Raw genomic sequence first — 16709 nt, 5'->3', positions numbered from 1 at the left:
TACTACTACAAATATTACCTGTAGTAGCATAACTATGAAGGGTAGGATACTTGGGCGGATTAGCTTGCGGGCTTATTCCACAGATTTGAAGCCAGTAGTATCATCTACGTTACTTATATCTCGTACCCCGATCATCAGTGAAGAGTTAACAGCATTCGAATCACAGTACTATAAATACAACAATGAATTATGGAAGAGATTAATGTGGACTTTCCCCAAATGGTATTATTATAAGGATGGGACCATTTCCGAACAAATGTTCAAGGAATTGAATCCAGCACCAGTATTCAACAATCCGAATGTGGACTTTCCCAATGGAAGACCGGAGATTAGACAAGGAAGAGATCGTCGGTTCAAACAAGAACTTAAGTTACCTAAAACATATTCCACTGAAGTCGAAAGAGCAGATGAAACTGCTGCCGAATCTTCAGATAATTTATCCAGAAAGATTGTTCCTAATTCCAGAATCACCAAAGCAGACGAAACTAAAGACTTGACTAGTTTGGAAAGAAAGTTGGCTCGTACTTTATATTTGGTAATAAGTTTAGATGGTAACAAGTGGAGTTTACCTAACTTTGAAATGTCTAGAGAAGAGAAGGTTCCCTTGCATAAGTTGGCTGAAACTGGCTTTCAATCCATTGGCGGCGAAACTGTTAATTACTACAATGTTTCCAATACTCCATGTCATTTGCATCACTCAGAAAATAAGAAGGAGTACTTCATCAAGTCACATATATTAGCAGGAAAGTTTGCACCAGTTGATAACTCTACCAAGTTTATGTGGTTAGCAAAGGAAGAATTACAAGAATACTTGGAGGGTGCATATTATGAAGATGTTAAACATTTATTCAATGATGTTTAACGATGGAAATATCTATAGAAATAATAATTATAATCATGTAAATAGAATTTTTATATAAAAGAACGTACAGACATTACATGTCCTTTTTACCTTTAATAACTTGTTCGGCAGCAAACACAGATCTATCGATCAAAGTTCCTACCATGAGAACCCCAGCTATAGAGCTAATGACCCCCAAAACGAAGCCAGACCAAGTTTTGGCATATTCCTCTCTGTTAATAAGTTTCAATGGAGAAATCTCAAAGTAAAAGAAAACCCCAGGGATACCTCCCTTAGCATGTAAGGTATGTTGATGGTCTTTATCTCTACCACCTTTTAAAGGCCTATCATGTTGTATGACTGAGAATTGGTTTGTTTCCAAAGTTTTAGCTTTGTTCAAAGACTCGAATCTGCTAGCAACAACCTTGATATAATAAGAATACAAATGATACTTCTCGTTGATATCCTTTCTATGACCATCTAATGGATGAGTAGAGTCTATCAAATCTGATTCTGGATCCTTACCAAAAGACAAATGATTAACCACATGATCAAAATTGAAGTTTTCTTTATACTTGTTATAAAGAGATAAATCGTGGACATGTTGACCAGGAGCAGTATGAGAGGCACCTGGAGCAAAGTGTAAGTTACCCAGAATTCTATTGATTTGAGTAGTTCCTTTGATTCTACACCCCTCTTTCCTATTGATCCGTTCAATGACTCTAGCAACATACCCTTCCAGTTCACATTGTTCAATGTCTTTCCCCTCATAGAAGGCCCATTCTTTATTAGCATATGCAACTCTAACAGCCTCACAGGTATCACAACAGTAACCTTCCTGTGGCAAAGCACCATAACAAGATCCACAAGGGCCAGAATGATCATCAGTTTTGATCAAATCAAAAACGTTCAACCCATTCAACACAGGAGTCTCGTCGGCCACTTCTTGACCATCAACCAACCGGAACTTTTCAAACCCAGACTTCAAGATATCCACTTTAGCTTCACCAGAAATATCCAAAATGTCCATAGTAAGAACATCACATGGTAAGTTGGGGAATGTGATGTCTAAATTGATATCCAACTTCTTATTGATATCTCTATCTACCACCAATTCTGGTTTAGTCACTAACGTAGTATAATCAGTGTACTCATTTCTAATCAACATCAACACCACAAGCACACACACTAAGGTGATGATACCTCCGGAAGTGGTTTTGATTTTGGCATCTTCAACAGTCTTAGCAAACGCATCTAGCGAAAGCAACTTGGATTGTCGTGCTGACATTTGTACTGCTGTAGAAGGAGGCCATACGTGTTAACTATTGGCTGTACTTTTTCATGTCGCATTTTGGCACAGAAAAGAGAACTTGGAACGGCGAACTGTAATATGGAACAGTAAAGTTGATACGGCTGCGGATAGTATGGCAACAGTATAGATGTAGCATAACTGGTGGAGTATAACTGCTGTAGACGTAGTTCAATGAAAAAAAATTCAATGTGTGTTCTCGGTGCTCTATGTGATAAGAATACCATCCATTTTGTATAGAGTAGTGAAGCAACACCCACTATGTGAACTGGTAGGCTTAAAATGTATGTCCTATATTCATTGTCGTTACTAATGTTGCGTGTCTTACGATATTGATATGAATTAGTGGGTGTTGTTGATCTTAGAGTTATTCTTGAGAGTATTGTACACAGATTTGCAGAAGAAGTCTTCTACACTACGTTAGGAACAGTGATGGTCTGTTAGTCATTTTTAACGATTTCACAGTATTCAACATCATGGTGGTATACTTAATAACGATAGTTGTATTAGTAGATATCAACTTACAACGTACCCTCGGATCTCATATAAGAGGACTATAATTTCAGAGTTCGCGCTTGTCTTTGGATGGTCAATTCCTCGGGTTGACCCTCGAAACTTTAGTTTTGATTTTATACCTATAAGCCAAATAGCTTGTTATTAGTACAATATTCAATTAACGCAACTCAAACATGGTGGTGATGATTTTAAAAATATATTTGAGTGTTCATAAGGTACTGCTATGCATCATTGCAAACTAAACTGTTTATGTAACACCACCCTGACTCCGGTATCTCGTAATTCATTACGTTACCTCGGAAATCACACCTCGTATGTCATAATAAAAACCCTGCTATCAAAATAACATCCGTACATATGTAACTCTTTGTACTAACTATTATGTACAGATCTTGATTGATTACGCTATTGAGTAATTGCTCAATCATCTATTTATAGTCAACCACAGACAACTAGTCATTGTATTGCTCCACATTATCGTGTCTCCATGGTACGATACGCATTGGTGATAGACTCTGGATCACTGGGATCAAGGGCTCAAGTATATAGATGGGACAATGAAGGCTCATCTTCATCGTCATTGCCCAAGATAGAACACGAGGACGGTTGGTCTAAGAAAACATCACCAGGTTTATCGTCTTATGCTGATAATATCAAAGGAATTTGGGACGATCACTATGCTCCCTTGTTTCATTTTGCTGAGAAAATCATACCAGCAGATCATATACCTGAGACACCAGTGTTTATTCAGTGTACTGCTGGGATGAGGTTGTTATCGTTGGAGAAACAACACGCTATGTTGAACCAAGTGTGTAGAGCTATAAGAAAGCACACTCGGTACAGTCTACCCAGTTGTCAGGAGTTTGTTCAGGTCATCGATGGTGAGACAGAGGGAGTTTATGGATGGTTAGGACTTAACTACTTAATGGGCCTGTTTGAGACGGGTAATGGTGGTGATACATTAGGGTTTATGGATATGGGAGGGGCACTGCAACAGATAGCGTTTGTTCCTTCCAATCCACAAGATGTAGAGAAGCATCAAGAAGACTTATCTAAAGTAGCCTTACGTTTACAAGACGGCACTCAACGTGAATGGTCGTTATTTGTACAAACATGGCTAGGATTTGGTGCTAATAAAGCCAGAGAACGGTACTTCCAGCAATTGATCCATACTAAGGAAGATAACCATAATAAAGGAATGGATATCTCCGATGCATGTATGCCTAAGGGAGCCATTTCCACTTATAAAGGACATACATTCAAAGGTACGGGGAACTATGGGTCTTGTATTAAGACGATTTACCCTTTATTAATGAAAGATGAACCATGTATTGACGAGCCATGTTTATTCAATGGTGTACATGGTCCCAGTATCAATTTTGACAAGGACAAATTTATAGGGATAAGTGAATATTGGTATACAGCAAATGATATCTTTGAGAGTGGAGGTGAATATAATTTCCATTTGTTTAATGAAAAGGTGAAGTTATATTGTGAGAGTCAATGGGATACTGTGTTGGAGAACTCTAAGAATGGTCATTATTCTGGACTTGATCCTGAAAAGTATTTAAAGGATGCTTGTTTCAAGGCTTCATGGGTAATTAATATTTTGCATGAAGGGTTCGAAGTGCCTCGGCTAGGTGTTGATGTTAAGGATAGTACTGTTGATGAAGAAGGTAAGAAATTGGATAAAATTCATATACCTTTCAAATCAGCAAATTCTGTTAATGGGGAAGAATTATCATGGACTTTAGGTAAAGTTCTTCTTTATGCATCATCTGAAATAAAGTTAAAAGAGGAAAAAGAACATTCACAAGTGAAACAAGTTGGTATATATCCACCACCAATATCCCAAAAACCGTTTATTCCTGGTGGAATACCTGCAAAACTTGATCCAATGGGAGGTTACTATTTAGGGGGAACATCTTCTACTACTGCTTCTTCATCTTTTATATTCATAATTGTGGTTCTAATTTTGGTGGTAGGATTTCTTTATAAGTTCACAGAGAATTTAAGATTAAGAAAGTTGAAAGGGGTTTTAAGACATAGTATACTTAAAGTTCCCTTTGTCAGTCGTTTGGTAGACTCCTACATATTTCTTCCAAGAGATGATGCTATTATTCTTGAAGAAGGGCTCTTTGATCCAGGTAATACTGCGACTACCACAAGGACTAATCCTTCGGGGAAAGTATTACCGTACGACGATAACAGCGTATTAAGAACAAGATCAGCAGTGAACTTACAACAAGACTTCATGCCTACAACAACAACGACTCCTGATGTCAGATCGTTTGCTAATAAGCCTTTCATACCGTTCAAGAATAAGAACTTTTCGTTCGATGCTCTCCCTCGGAGTAATTCGTCTGGGTCAATAAAAATTTTTAAGAAGCCAGATCATTAAGAAGAAACAGCACCACGACATTCTTTGCCACCAATCAACATGAAACAAGTAATGAGTCGACTTTTAATTCTTTTATCGTTTATTATAACATTAACCATGGCATTAGAGCAACCCAAGTTAATTTCTACAGCCAAATCAAACAAAAGACCAGAGCGGTATGAGTTGATTATAACCGCCAAGGATATAAAAGATTCAGCAGAGTATATGGTGTTCAAATATCCTCATAAACTTAGAAGGCAAAAGAACGACTTGAAGTATCGCTTGCTTCAACATCTTTTGGCGAGTCAAACAAGTTTATTGGTTCAACAGGTTGATGATGATGGCAAAGTTTACTCCTATTTGCCGACCCAGGAAATCTATGATGATGAAACTGGCCAAATCACAGAACTCCAAGCCATTCGTCAAAGCCAGAGCCAAAATGGTGCTAATAGTGGCAGTGATGATAGTAATCTTCCAGAGATTGAATCTACTAAAGTCGTTCGTTCTAACGAGAAGTTTGTTCCCAAACGAACTAAACAAACCGTCCAGTTTCCTCGTCATAAATTCGTTGCTCAGAAAGTAGAGAAGAGTCGTCATAAAGAGCAAGTGTTAAAGAATCAAGATGAATATTCTGATTATGATTCAAGTGTTCGTTCTCCTTATCGTCGGAACGGACAGTATTAGTATTTTTGGTTAACTCGTTTGGTATTCACGAGTTATTGGTGGTTATAATTATTGCAAATGTTAATGAACGGATAAACTAATTAATGTATATAACCATTCATGGACCGTGATATTAACAATTTAATTAGAGAAACGAGTTCCCGTATTATATATCAGCATTAACTATGCTGAAATATACCCCGACGGTGTATATTTCATACTGACAGGAGAATACCAAAAATACAAAGTGATATACTAAAGTGGCTGATATAATAATCACCGGTACACTTATATGTACAAAATTGCTGATATATTAGATCATTGACCCGTATTATACCATAAAGTTCAAGACTCCTTGATCTTATCATAGTGCACTACTTTGTAGTACAAGGGTCTCAATCCCACCCCCCCTCTAATCTCATCGCATCACCATTTCCTTTTTGGGACGAGCCCATCTCAAAGAATTTTTTTAGTTAACATGAACTCTTTACCACCACGTATTCCCGATAGACCGTAACCATGAGAGTTAAGAAGCCTAAGTCAAAGAGAATGTCCACCCGGTTGCGGGAAGGATTGAAGAAGAAGGTCAATGCTCATCACCGTAAGGAAAGAAAGTTATCCAAGAAAGATGTCACATGGAAGAGTAAGCACAAGAAGGACCCAGGTATTCCAGCTAGTTTCCCCTACAAAGACAAGATCATTCAAGAGTTAGAGGTCAACAGAAGGGCTGAACAGGAGAAGCGCGAGCAGCTTAAGTTACAGCGTAAGCAAGAACGTGAAGCCAGAGGCGAAGACATGGACATGGATGATGATGAAGACGAAGATGAAGACGATGGATCCAACGGAATGGCTGCTTTATTGGAGTCAGCACAACAAGCAGCTAAAGAATATGAAGGCGAAGATAATGACGATGACGAAGACGAAGGGTCGATGTCTGTGGTTGAATACGACTTGAGTGATGTGGAAGATGACAACGACGACGAACTCAATGAGTTAAGCATTGAGTTGGAGAAGTCAAGAAAGGCGTACGATAAGATCTTTAAGACCGTGGTAGAAGCCTCGGATGTTGTATTGTATGTTTTAGATGCCAGAGACCCTGAAGCCACCAGATCAAGAAAGGTGGAACAGGCTGTGTTACAATCAGCAGGCAAGAGATTGATTTTGGTATTGAATAAAGTTGATTTGATTCCAACAGATGTATTGAACCAATGGCTTAATGTGTTGAAGCTGTCGTTCCCTACTATTCCTATTAAGGCATCACCTGGCGCCACCAATAGCTCATCATTCAATAAGAACTTACTGAACCAAATGACTGCCAATACGTTGTTACAAGCCTTAAAATCATATTCTGCCAAATCAAATTTGAAACGGTCCATCGTTGTGGGTGTTATAGGGTACCCTAACGTTGGTAAGTCATCCATCATTAATGCATTAACTAATAGACATGGGAACTCCTCCAGAGTCGCTTGTCCCGTTGGGAACCAAGCTGGAGTCACTACATCGTTAAGAGAAGTCAAGATCGACTCTAAGTTAAAGATCCTCGACTCTCCAGGTATAGTGTTCCCCGAAGAGTTTATCAATTCCAAAAAGTTATCTAGTGCTCAACAAGCTGCTAAGTTGGTGTTATTATCAGCTATTCCTCCTAAACAAGTCATTGACCCCGTCCCAGCTGTCACTCTTCTTTTACGTAAGTTTGCTAAGGACCCAAGAATGGCCGACGGCTTAAAGGAATACTATAGACTTCCTCCGATTCCCTCTGGTAATTTGGACGACTTCTGTAAACAATTGTTGATCCATGTTGCCAGACATAAAGGTAGATTAGGCCGTGGCGGTATTCCTAATCTTGAATCTGCAGCCATGGCCATCATTACCGATTGGAGAGATGGTCGTTTGATTGGGTGGACATTACCTAAGGCTTCCAAGGCTACTGATGGAGATGTTCCTGAGAACATTGATGGGCCAAAGAGTTCCTTGAGAGGAGAAAAGGAACCCCCAAAACAGGCACAGATTACCGTAGTAACTGAATGGGCTAAAGAATTTGATTTAGATGGCTTGTTAGGTGATAACTTTGGACTTAATTAGTAGTATATTATGTATAATGTTATATGCAGGAAACTTTGATACTCAATTTCAGTAGGTTGATACCAAAAGTGCTTTAAAAATAAATTGTATATGTTACTCCATTCTTTTCTACCTACAGTCATTATATGTACAGTGTAAATGATCGTATATGTACAACGGAAAACAATTACGGCACTGTTCGGTACGTAGGACCGCTTCCGGTGTGGGGATCGGAAGTCATAGCTATTGGCGTTGAATGGGATGACCCATCACTAGGCAAACACAGTGGCACCCTTGAGGGTGTACGGTACTTTGAGACCAGCGTGTCAAACAGCGGGACGTTTCTCAAGAGTACCAGTAAAAAAATATGCCGCGAACGGAACACATTTGTCGAAGCGTTGATAGGCTCATACGGACACGCGTATCATCAGTTAAGTGTAACATTTGGTAGCAAGAAGGTTGAAGACTATGGATTCAAGGAGCTAAGTTCGACCCAACAGCAGTATGCAACATTGCGGTCTGTTTCCTTAGACAAAAAAAATATCACTGGTTGCGGTGGTGACAACCATGATGGCTCAGACATACTCGGTCTGTTGGCCAGCGTCATTAGTTTAGACTTGAGCTACAACTTGTTGTCAAGTACCAAGGAGCTCTGGGACATACTCAGACACATGCCCTTGGTGGAGGAGGTGAACTTGAATGGTAATAGGTTCACTGTGTTTAGTAGAAGCGACTCGGGCGACGGGAAGTCAGTGGCGTATCCCAGGACTAAGAGTTTGAAACTTGCTGGTACTCATATTAGCTTGGATGAGTTACGGTCCTATATTCTTCCTGCGTTCCCCAATTTAGAGGAGTTGGTTCTAGCAGGCAATGGCTATAGCGAGTGGGACATCGTTGTTGATGTAAAGTCCTTGCGACATGTTGATGTTTCATTCAATTCATTGAGTGTGATCCCTTCGATCGACGTAGAATGCTTGAACTTGGCCAATAATCGTATTCGCATAAAAGGATCTCCTTTGGTCTTGAGTCCTCGGTGCACGCAAGTGGACTTGAGATACAACGATATTTCCCACTGGGAGGATGTTGATGTTCTTGGAGACCGGTTTCCGTCGTTGAAGCGACTTCGGATCAATGGAAATCCGTTGTTTGATGATATTCTGGTGGAAGATATGACTTTAAATGTCGTTGCAAGAGTAGGTGGATTACTTTCAGTTAATGGGTCTATTGTAGATGCTGAAGAGACACTCAACGCAGAGTTATTCTTCGTATCAAAGGTTATCAATGGTGACTACTGTTTCAATAGAGCCAGTAAGAGATGGACCCAATTGATCGAGAAACATGGCATTAAACAAGAATCATCATCATCCTCATCATCAACAACACCCACACACCACAGCTGCATTACAATTGGACTAAACATAAAACATACTGATGGAACAATTGCACTAGAAAGGAAGATGCTCAAATCTCACACCATCTTGCGGGTCAAGGGGATCTTAAGTGAGAAGTTAAGCATGAGTTTGCTTGATATGATACTCTTTTATTACATAGATGACGACGAAAGCAGTACACGAAGAGTCCTTGATGACAATTTTGCTACTGTTGATAACTATGGGTTCAAAGAAGGTCAGACAATTTATGTCGCTATTAATCATAACTAATTCTTTACATTTATTTATTTATTGTTTATTTAATCGTGAAAGTTCCAGAGTCCATCACCCAAGTAATGAAGCAATTCAATGCCAATCCCCTTATTCTTCGACTTAATGTCATCAGTACTCATGGTCAATTTCCCTACGGCCAAAGCGTGTTCCTTTCCCTCGGCATAGATGGTCACAAGAGTGTCCTTTTCAATGTTCTCTTCAGGCAACTTGGCTCCAGGAGATGTCAACCCTGGACACATGACATTGGCACCAGATAAAACAAACTTGATTGCTCCACGATCAACTTGAACTCTGGGGAACCCATCAGGATAAGCATGGACTGTACGTAAGGCCGGAACAACGTCGTCAAAGTGTTCGAACAAAATGACTTCGTTATCGCTGGCATATAAATGGATCTTGTCTTCACATTTGATCATCACCACTTGGGACTTCTTCGGTATGACGTTGTCTATGGCGTTTTCAAGTTGAGGAAATTCCGCGACAAGTTTGGACTTGAGCCCACGTTGGGCGGATGACTTGATGTTGGAACGCAGATGAACGTCTTCCTTAGTAAACTTCTTGAACATGATATTGATTTCAAAGGAACAGTGGTGGTGGTGGTAAAAGAAAATTTTCGTGCGACAGAAAAAAATAAAACGGATCAGTTACAACGACGGTGCTACCGTTTATAACTATCACCAGTATATACTACCAGAGTAGCGTATACCACCGCTGTCACTACCACCTATAGCAGTAAACCATCACAAGGTGTCTAGCATATACTACCACAGTATAGCACCATTGTGTACATTTAATGTATGATTGTTAACTATACCACTGCAGGATATCTACTATGTAAAGACTTGTAATTACAAACTCACCATCCGACAAAGTCTTGGTGAGGCCGTACTCAAAAAAGTCCTAGTATTTTCTGGCCCGTTGAAACAGGGGAAAGAATCCCCTGAAACATCCAGCTCAAAGCTATTGGTAGATTATCAACAACCGAGCGAGGCACAAGGCAATATTAGTAATTAATTAATTATGTTAATGTTTGTTTACACTGTAGAGGTGACCTCACCTCCTCATCCACAGCATAAACAAAGGGGACATGAAAAGTAAAGGGGCCTGAGACATTCAGCGGTAAAGATCAAAAGATCTTGTGTTCCCACACTCTGCCTCCTTAACTTCACACAATACTCTCTACAAAGGGTAAAATAAAAGATTCTCCAAAAATTCCTGGCCATCGGCGATACAAGACCGCTACATGGCACAGAGCTGTCAGGTTATAGTTTTCAACCAGCAAAAACATGATCTCGGACGAATCCTCACTGATACACGTAATGCCCCTGCATAAAGATGGAGAAGAAAAGAAGAGGAAGAAGAAGAAAACAGAAGTGAACATAAAAAAAAGTTTTTACCCCGTTCTCAAATGGGGGTTTTGTCCGGGTAACCCAATGGTGAGAAATTGCAAATTCGATTACTTACGTAATCTTATTTAGTACGTCTAGCAACCTTTGACTATACTTTGAATGGCCAACCACACCTCGTGTATTCGAATAGCTACCTTCTCCAAATGGCATAATGTATTCCAGAGGGTCTATTGTGGAGAAGTACTCCGTGTAGAGCTCTAATTGTTGATCCTCGTTTAGTAAACCAGCATTGGAACTCGACTCTACTTCGTAGATAATATCTTTAGAACCACTGCTTTTAAGTCCGAGCTTCCGTTCGAGTCCATCGTTGAAAACATCCTCAAAATCTTCGTCTTCATCTTTATTATCACTTTTTGACTGCTTTATTTGGGGCAATTGAGTACTCTGAGCCAAGGGATCGGTATGGGGTGTAGTTAATGGTTCCTGCGTGCTTTTATTAAACACATTGGCATCGTCTTCACTGCAAAAATGTAGTGCTTTATTATTGGTCGTCTTCATCTTTAACGGGGAAGATGAAGGTGCGCGGTTCCACACGTCTTTATCGTCTTCTTCTTCTTCATCATCATCGATTTCAACTTCAATTATTCCGTCTTTAAAGGTTTTGTCTCTCTGTTTCTGTAATTGTTCTATAATTGACTCTCCAGTGTCTGAACTTGCTATTCTGGTTCTCTTAATTCCTAGAGTCCTTTTGGAAGTCGCTTTATTGGTAACAGACCCACCGTAAACTGGAGCCATCTGATTAAATATACCTTGGTTTTCCTGTTGGATTCTAAGCTGTTCCATTATACCACTAGACGACCTATGTCTGCTCGCTACCAGAATGTCGTCATAATCGTCACCTTTTTGGACTTGTTCTGTACTCCTTTGTTGTTCATCTTCGTTTTCGCTACTGGAGAAGTCCGATTCAACTAACTGCTCCAATATTGAATGGTCAATACCTGAAGAAAGTTCTCCTTGAATTTCCTTCTGTTCTAAAGGCTTGTTTGTTGATGCTATTAGGCTGGATGCAGAAGTAAACTGAGTATCCACTCCTTGTGGTAAGAAGAACTGCGGCTGCGCTTTTTCTTTCTGCTTCCGCTGACGGCCCTTAGAAGAGGCTGATGTCGATTTTGTTAAATGCTCCTTCATATATTGAGTAGCCATTTTGATAATCTCATCGTCATCTTCTTCAAGTTTAAGCTGAATATTCTCTTTAGGGACCTCTAAGACTCGGTCAACCATTCGAGGTCTTATCCCTCTAGGAAGCAAATTGATAGCAGGATGTAATTGTAATCTGTGATCTTCCATAATCAACTTTTGTATGTTTGAATAGTCGTTTAAAGCCTTTTCGAATTTTGTCTGTTCATTCAGTGAAAAGAGTAGAAGCACTCGGCCATCTCGTTTACGTCCGGTACGACCCATTCGTTGGATATTCTTAATAGGGGAAGAAGTGGAATCATAGCAAACAATTAAATCCACCTCTCCAATATCCAACCCTTCTTCACCGATAGATGTACACACAAGAACATTGTAAACGTCATCTTTGAATTTCTTGATAATTTCTCGTTGAAGTGCTTGGTTCATACCTTTGAGTTGGGCATCTTCTGAAGAGGTTCTTACTCCACTCTTAGGAACACTTCCATCTTCAGAATCATCATCTTCTATTACTTCATCATCAAGCTTTCTTTTCTTTCCTTTACCCTTACCCTTTGCCTTGGCCACAGGTTTCTTTGTCTTCCTCAGACGTTTAATTTTCGCCTTGTAGCTTTCTTCGGAGAACTTCTCCTTCTCTCTTGCTTGACCAATAAATATATGGGGTCGTAACAGGGAATCCCCCAATTTCTCAATGTGGGTAACAATGTTTAATGCTGTCTCTCTAAATTCAGCAAAAACTATGACTTTCCCCAGCTGTGTTTGTTTGAAAGCCTTTAATTCATTAACGAGTACTTCAAGTTTGGGGTGAGGGTAGAATCCAGGCTTCAGTACGAGCTCTTCGGCGTATTTCATCAATTGAATGGTTTGGGGATGGGTATAAAACAGATGTGCTTGCTTGTTCTTAGCCTTTTTCATGTTCCATTTGGTGAGAAACTCGTTCCGTTTGTCATTGAAGTATTGATAGAAGGAATGCACACCGTAGATATTCAAACGACGAAGACATTGGCCAGCAATACAAAGCAACTGGAGAAGAAAGTAATTGGACCATTTCAAGTTTTCAGGAATCGACAGGTTCCTTATTATAGACTGCTGAATCTCAAGACACTGGAAGAAATTGATTCTTTCGGGGTTAGTGTTGTCATAGATTCCTCTGGAGTTAACCATTTTCAACGTTGGTTCAATGGCGTTGCAAAGATACATTATACAAGTGTTGATCTCCTCCGATACCGGCACTTGGATTTTCTCCAAGGTTTTCTGTTTTATATATGGCTTGATGTCCTCACTGTCTTCCGACTTAATCTCAATTCGAGAGATTCGTAGAGAGTCGATAATGGATTGAATGTCGTCCAAATTAGACCCAGGAGTAGCCGTCAATGCCAATACCCTGAACTTGTAATGGTTGAACTTGTCCATAAGTAACGAACATACTTTGTTATATGAATAGTTACCACGAGTACGATGAGCTTCGTCAACCACAACCAACGAGATCCGATACACGTCAATCTTATTTAAATCATTCTCTACAATCTGTGGAGTGGTGAAGATGATTTGTTTATCCGTCCACACTGGGGTCCGGTTCCGGATCAGCTTATCCAACATGATCCCTATTCGGTCTTGGGATATACCCATGATACCACAACAAGCTTTGATCTGTTGCGCTACAAGCGGTCGCGTGGGGGCCATAAATAGAATCGTACTATCAGGAAACCATCGTGTGTGGTTGAGGATTATAGTGGCAGCTATGAATGTTTTCCCTAACCCCGTAGGAAGCGCCACCAAGGTGTTGTTCCATATAGCCGATTGAACCACAGAATATTGATACGACCGTTTGGGGTAATTGATCGGATAGACAAACGTACTAAGCTCTGATTCATTCACAGTATATGTGGCAGTTGCACCTGGACGCGTAGTATTGTTGCAGATGGTTGTAGTTGTATTCTGAGTGGGTATCTGACGTATCACATTGGTATTGGTGGTACGCGTCTGTTGTGCATTTAATAACTGCGTCAAGGAATCATCAAACACGTCTTCATCATCATCTTCATCTCTATCGGAAAGAAGCGATATCTCCGCCACCTCACCTTCTGCCATGGCTTGACTTTCTAGTGCTAGATTTGCACCCTTTGATTTGTATTTACATTAAGAACATTGGGTGTGTATGGACCGGTAAAATGTTTTAGCGGTTTTCGCACATCGCTGATAAAATCTGGGGAAAAGCTTTCCCGGTGATAGGAACAGACGCAATAGCAACTTTCAAATGTCCGCGTTGTTATCTCTTTTTCTGGTAACTGAGGAGAGATAAAATCTAAAGTGGTAAAGTTGGGTTTATTGTAGGGTTCGGCTAAGGTTAAGATTAAGGCATTTAAGAGGTGTATTTAGACGTTATACTATTTGGTGTAGCACTGCCCAATTAGGAATCATACTTCACGTGCCACGGAAAGCGTTAAGCGAGTTCTCGAAAGGGAAACTCTAGCGAGGATAAAAAATCTAAAAAGGACGGTCCGGCAACTTTGTTGCCGACAAATTTCCCGAATGGTGGGGACACTGCCCCCGACAAAAACTAGTTGTGGTGTGGAGCATGGCTTGGAATTGCTGGTCAGGAAACCTGTTTTTCCGATGGCAAACAATAAACAATAACAAATCCTATATGTCAAACTAAAGCCCGGAAAAACTACAAAACATCAGACATCGGATCATCTCGGTACACTCGACACTCTTATTATCCACCTGATTGAAATCAAGTGTTCATGCTAGCAACGGAATTTCCGGATAGTAGATGAATACTATAAAGACAAAAAAGCTGTATATTCTCAGCTTCGACCGGTTTTCGGGATCAATGGAGAATAATATCAAGTATTTGGTTTGAATATATGCCGGGGTATGTACCCCAGCAATCGAGCACATAGTGAAATATTGCGCAAGGCAGCTTGATCTAAATAGCCTAATCTTTTCTTGAGTCAGTTATGAAATACAATATGGAATGCTTCCATTTGTGTCAGTATATGTACGACTTAGTGGGAAGTATACTGTGGGGTAAAAAGCGGCGTAAAAAATTTATTGCTTGCGGGAGTTAGAACCGGATTTCCGCTTACGCAAGATTATTGAATGGTACCTTAGTTATCAAATATAGTATGGTTGTGAGCCGTACTATTCTCCCTTCCATTGGTTTTGATTATCATCATCGTGGAATAAGGTGGTCCTTTCCAGATGTGTATACAGCACAGAAACAGGGCAGCGTTTTGTTTTTCCCTATTTATTCATGTCCGCTCTTTGCACCACAAAAACAGACGGCGTTTGTGTGAGTTCACTTGCAGAGGATATGGTACAAATGTGTCAACCATGATACGAATTGCCTAACTTCTGCTCTCCTTCTCAACTAGAATCTATCGAAACTACATAGCAACCCCTCAAAAGGTGGTCGTTATTGATATCAGTTAAGTGTAGGCTAATTTAAAGTGAGAAGATAACCAGCTATTTGTTGAACGGGGTGGCGATTACTTAAGACGCTCAACATTTGAGTTGAGTCACAGTGCGGGGTGTTAGTCATTAAACTCGAACTTAAGATATTTAGCAGCATGCTATCTGGGTTAAAAAATAAATAATGCGTTATGCAATCTTTTTAACCTACATCCCGATGCTTCTTCGACCATACCTAAGCGCGTGCTTGTTGGTGGTTTGGTGGACGTACGTTTCACGTCAACGGATAGATATAACTGTAAATAGGTGAAATGACGACAACCTTGATAGGAATAGATCACTGGTTCGAAGTATGGAAGGGGCATATGGCCAAAAAATAATATAAAGTAAATATAACCTTCACGGTTTGCGTCGTTACGCATGTGTCGGGAGAGGAGAGAGGTGTTCCAATTTTTAAGTTGCATTATTCGGAGGCCAGTCTTAATAAGGCATTAAGTGTTTTCCGATATCCATGGGAGTATGTGAGTTCGTATAGACGAGGATACTCTTCCCACCGAACAACCACCACGTTCATTATCTAAAGGTAGACGATTCCCAAACCAGGTGTAGAAGTAGAAGTTTATAGACAAGCTGTGCGACAGGCTAATACGCATAAAAGGTCGCTTAAATAAATCAGTACTAAATGCACGTGGTAAATTCTGGGGTATCTCAACTGTAACCAAGAATGTGTTTCGTCACCAAAGAGTTGGTAGCGAAAGAAAGGCATTCTATTTCCACATGCAAGTATTATTCAGGATAAGGAATGGCTAAATTCACAGCCACTCCGAGTGGTGGTTAGATTTCTCCTATCCAATTCTTAAACTTACATTCCTTGTGGTAGCGCTTAAACTAGGACAGTTGAAGCTCTTTGTTGATACCAAATTTTTGTCCTTACTCGGTACAACTATTTGTTCCGTGGAATCCATGACCCATCCAGTCACATGTATTCACCGCCTACTTTAAGTGCGGGTAGATCCTAAAGCATTTGGCGTTTTCCCTTTCAAGAGAAAACATTGCCATCGTCGAATTCCGAGCCATGTGACTCGACGGCTAGGCTGGACGAGTGGAACTTTTCCCTATCACGCCCGTATCGGCCTCCCCTATAGATATCCGCATTTGGAAGAATCCGAAAGCCGCACAGTTTTCTCCAACAAACAAACAATAAAATAGCGGAACTAGTTCCGTTAGGCGTCCTTAGACACTACAATCACGTATACTTACACACGTACATATACAAGCCACCCATTAAAGTTCAAACCAGTTGAAACTGTCCCAT

General features: G+C 40.1%; 8 protein-coding genes across 8 annotated transcripts; 5 read left to right on the top strand and 3 right to left on the bottom strand.

The window, feature by feature from the left end:
* Positions 1–34: 34 nt before the first annotated feature.
* MRPL17 (mitochondrial 54S ribosomal protein mL46) lies at positions 35–862 on the top strand (the record flags this gene model as incomplete). Its single annotated transcript, XM_043193555.1, has 1 exon — positions 35–862. One exon carries the CDS (start codon positions 35–37, stop codon positions 860–862), a length of 828 nt encoding a protein of 275 aa, XP_043047392.1.
* Positions 863–935: 73 nt separating this feature from the next.
* On the bottom strand, positions 936–2129 carry ERV46 (Erv46p; the record flags this gene model as incomplete). Its single annotated transcript, XM_043193554.1, has 1 exon — positions 936–2129. The coding sequence occupies one exon, from the start codon at positions 2127–2129 to the stop codon at positions 936–938; it is 1194 nt and encodes a 397-aa protein (XP_043047391.1).
* A 710-nt stretch (positions 2130–2839) lies between these two features.
* YND1 (apyrase) lies at positions 2840–5067 on the top strand (the record flags this gene model as incomplete). Its single annotated transcript, XM_043193553.1, has 2 exons — positions 2840–2845; positions 3115–5067. The coding sequence occupies 2 exons, from the start codon at positions 2840–2842 to the stop codon at positions 5065–5067; spliced, it is 1959 nt and encodes a 652-aa protein (XP_043047390.1).
* A 39-nt stretch (positions 5068–5106) lies between these two features.
* Positions 5107–5730, top strand: KQ657_002805 (uncharacterized protein; the record flags this gene model as incomplete). The annotated part of the gene is made up of 1 exon (XM_043193552.1): positions 5107–5730. One exon carries the CDS (start codon positions 5107–5109, stop codon positions 5728–5730), a length of 624 nt encoding a protein of 207 aa, XP_043047389.1.
* A 498-nt stretch (positions 5731–6228) lies between these two features.
* On the top strand, positions 6229–7791 carry KQ657_002804 (RNA-binding GTPase; the record flags this gene model as incomplete). The annotated part of the gene is made up of 1 exon (XM_043193551.1): positions 6229–7791. The coding sequence occupies one exon, from the start codon at positions 6229–6231 to the stop codon at positions 7789–7791; it is 1563 nt and encodes a 520-aa protein (XP_043047388.1).
* Positions 7792–7916: 125 nt separating this feature from the next.
* Positions 7917–9431, top strand: KQ657_002803 (uncharacterized protein; the record flags this gene model as incomplete). Its single annotated transcript, XM_043193550.1, has 1 exon — positions 7917–9431. One exon carries the CDS (start codon positions 7917–7919, stop codon positions 9429–9431), a length of 1515 nt encoding a protein of 504 aa, XP_043047387.1.
* A 29-nt stretch (positions 9432–9460) lies between these two features.
* TMA20 (translation machinery-associated protein 20) lies at positions 9461–10297 on the bottom strand (the record flags this gene model as incomplete). The annotated part of the gene is made up of 2 exons (XM_043193549.1): positions 9461–9975; positions 10291–10297. The coding sequence occupies 2 exons, from the start codon at positions 10295–10297 to the stop codon at positions 9461–9463; spliced, it is 522 nt and encodes a 173-aa protein (XP_043047386.1).
* Positions 10298–10894: 597 nt separating this feature from the next.
* MPH1 (3'-5' DNA helicase) lies at positions 10895–14068 on the bottom strand (the record flags this gene model as incomplete). The annotated part of the gene is made up of 1 exon (XM_043193548.1): positions 10895–14068. The coding sequence occupies one exon, from the start codon at positions 14066–14068 to the stop codon at positions 10895–10897; it is 3174 nt and encodes a 1057-aa protein (XP_043047385.1).
* Between the last annotated feature and the right edge of the window lie 2641 nt (positions 14069–16709).

The sequence above is a fragment of the Scheffersomyces spartinae genome, assembly GCF_019049425.1.
Source record: "Scheffersomyces spartinae strain ARV_011 chromosome Unknown scaffold_23, whole genome shotgun sequence".
NCBI classification, from domain to species: Eukaryota; Fungi; Ascomycota; class Pichiomycetes; order Serinales; family Debaryomycetaceae; genus Lizanozyma; species Lizanozyma spartinae.
This window is presented reverse-complemented; position numbering and strand designations above follow the sequence as displayed.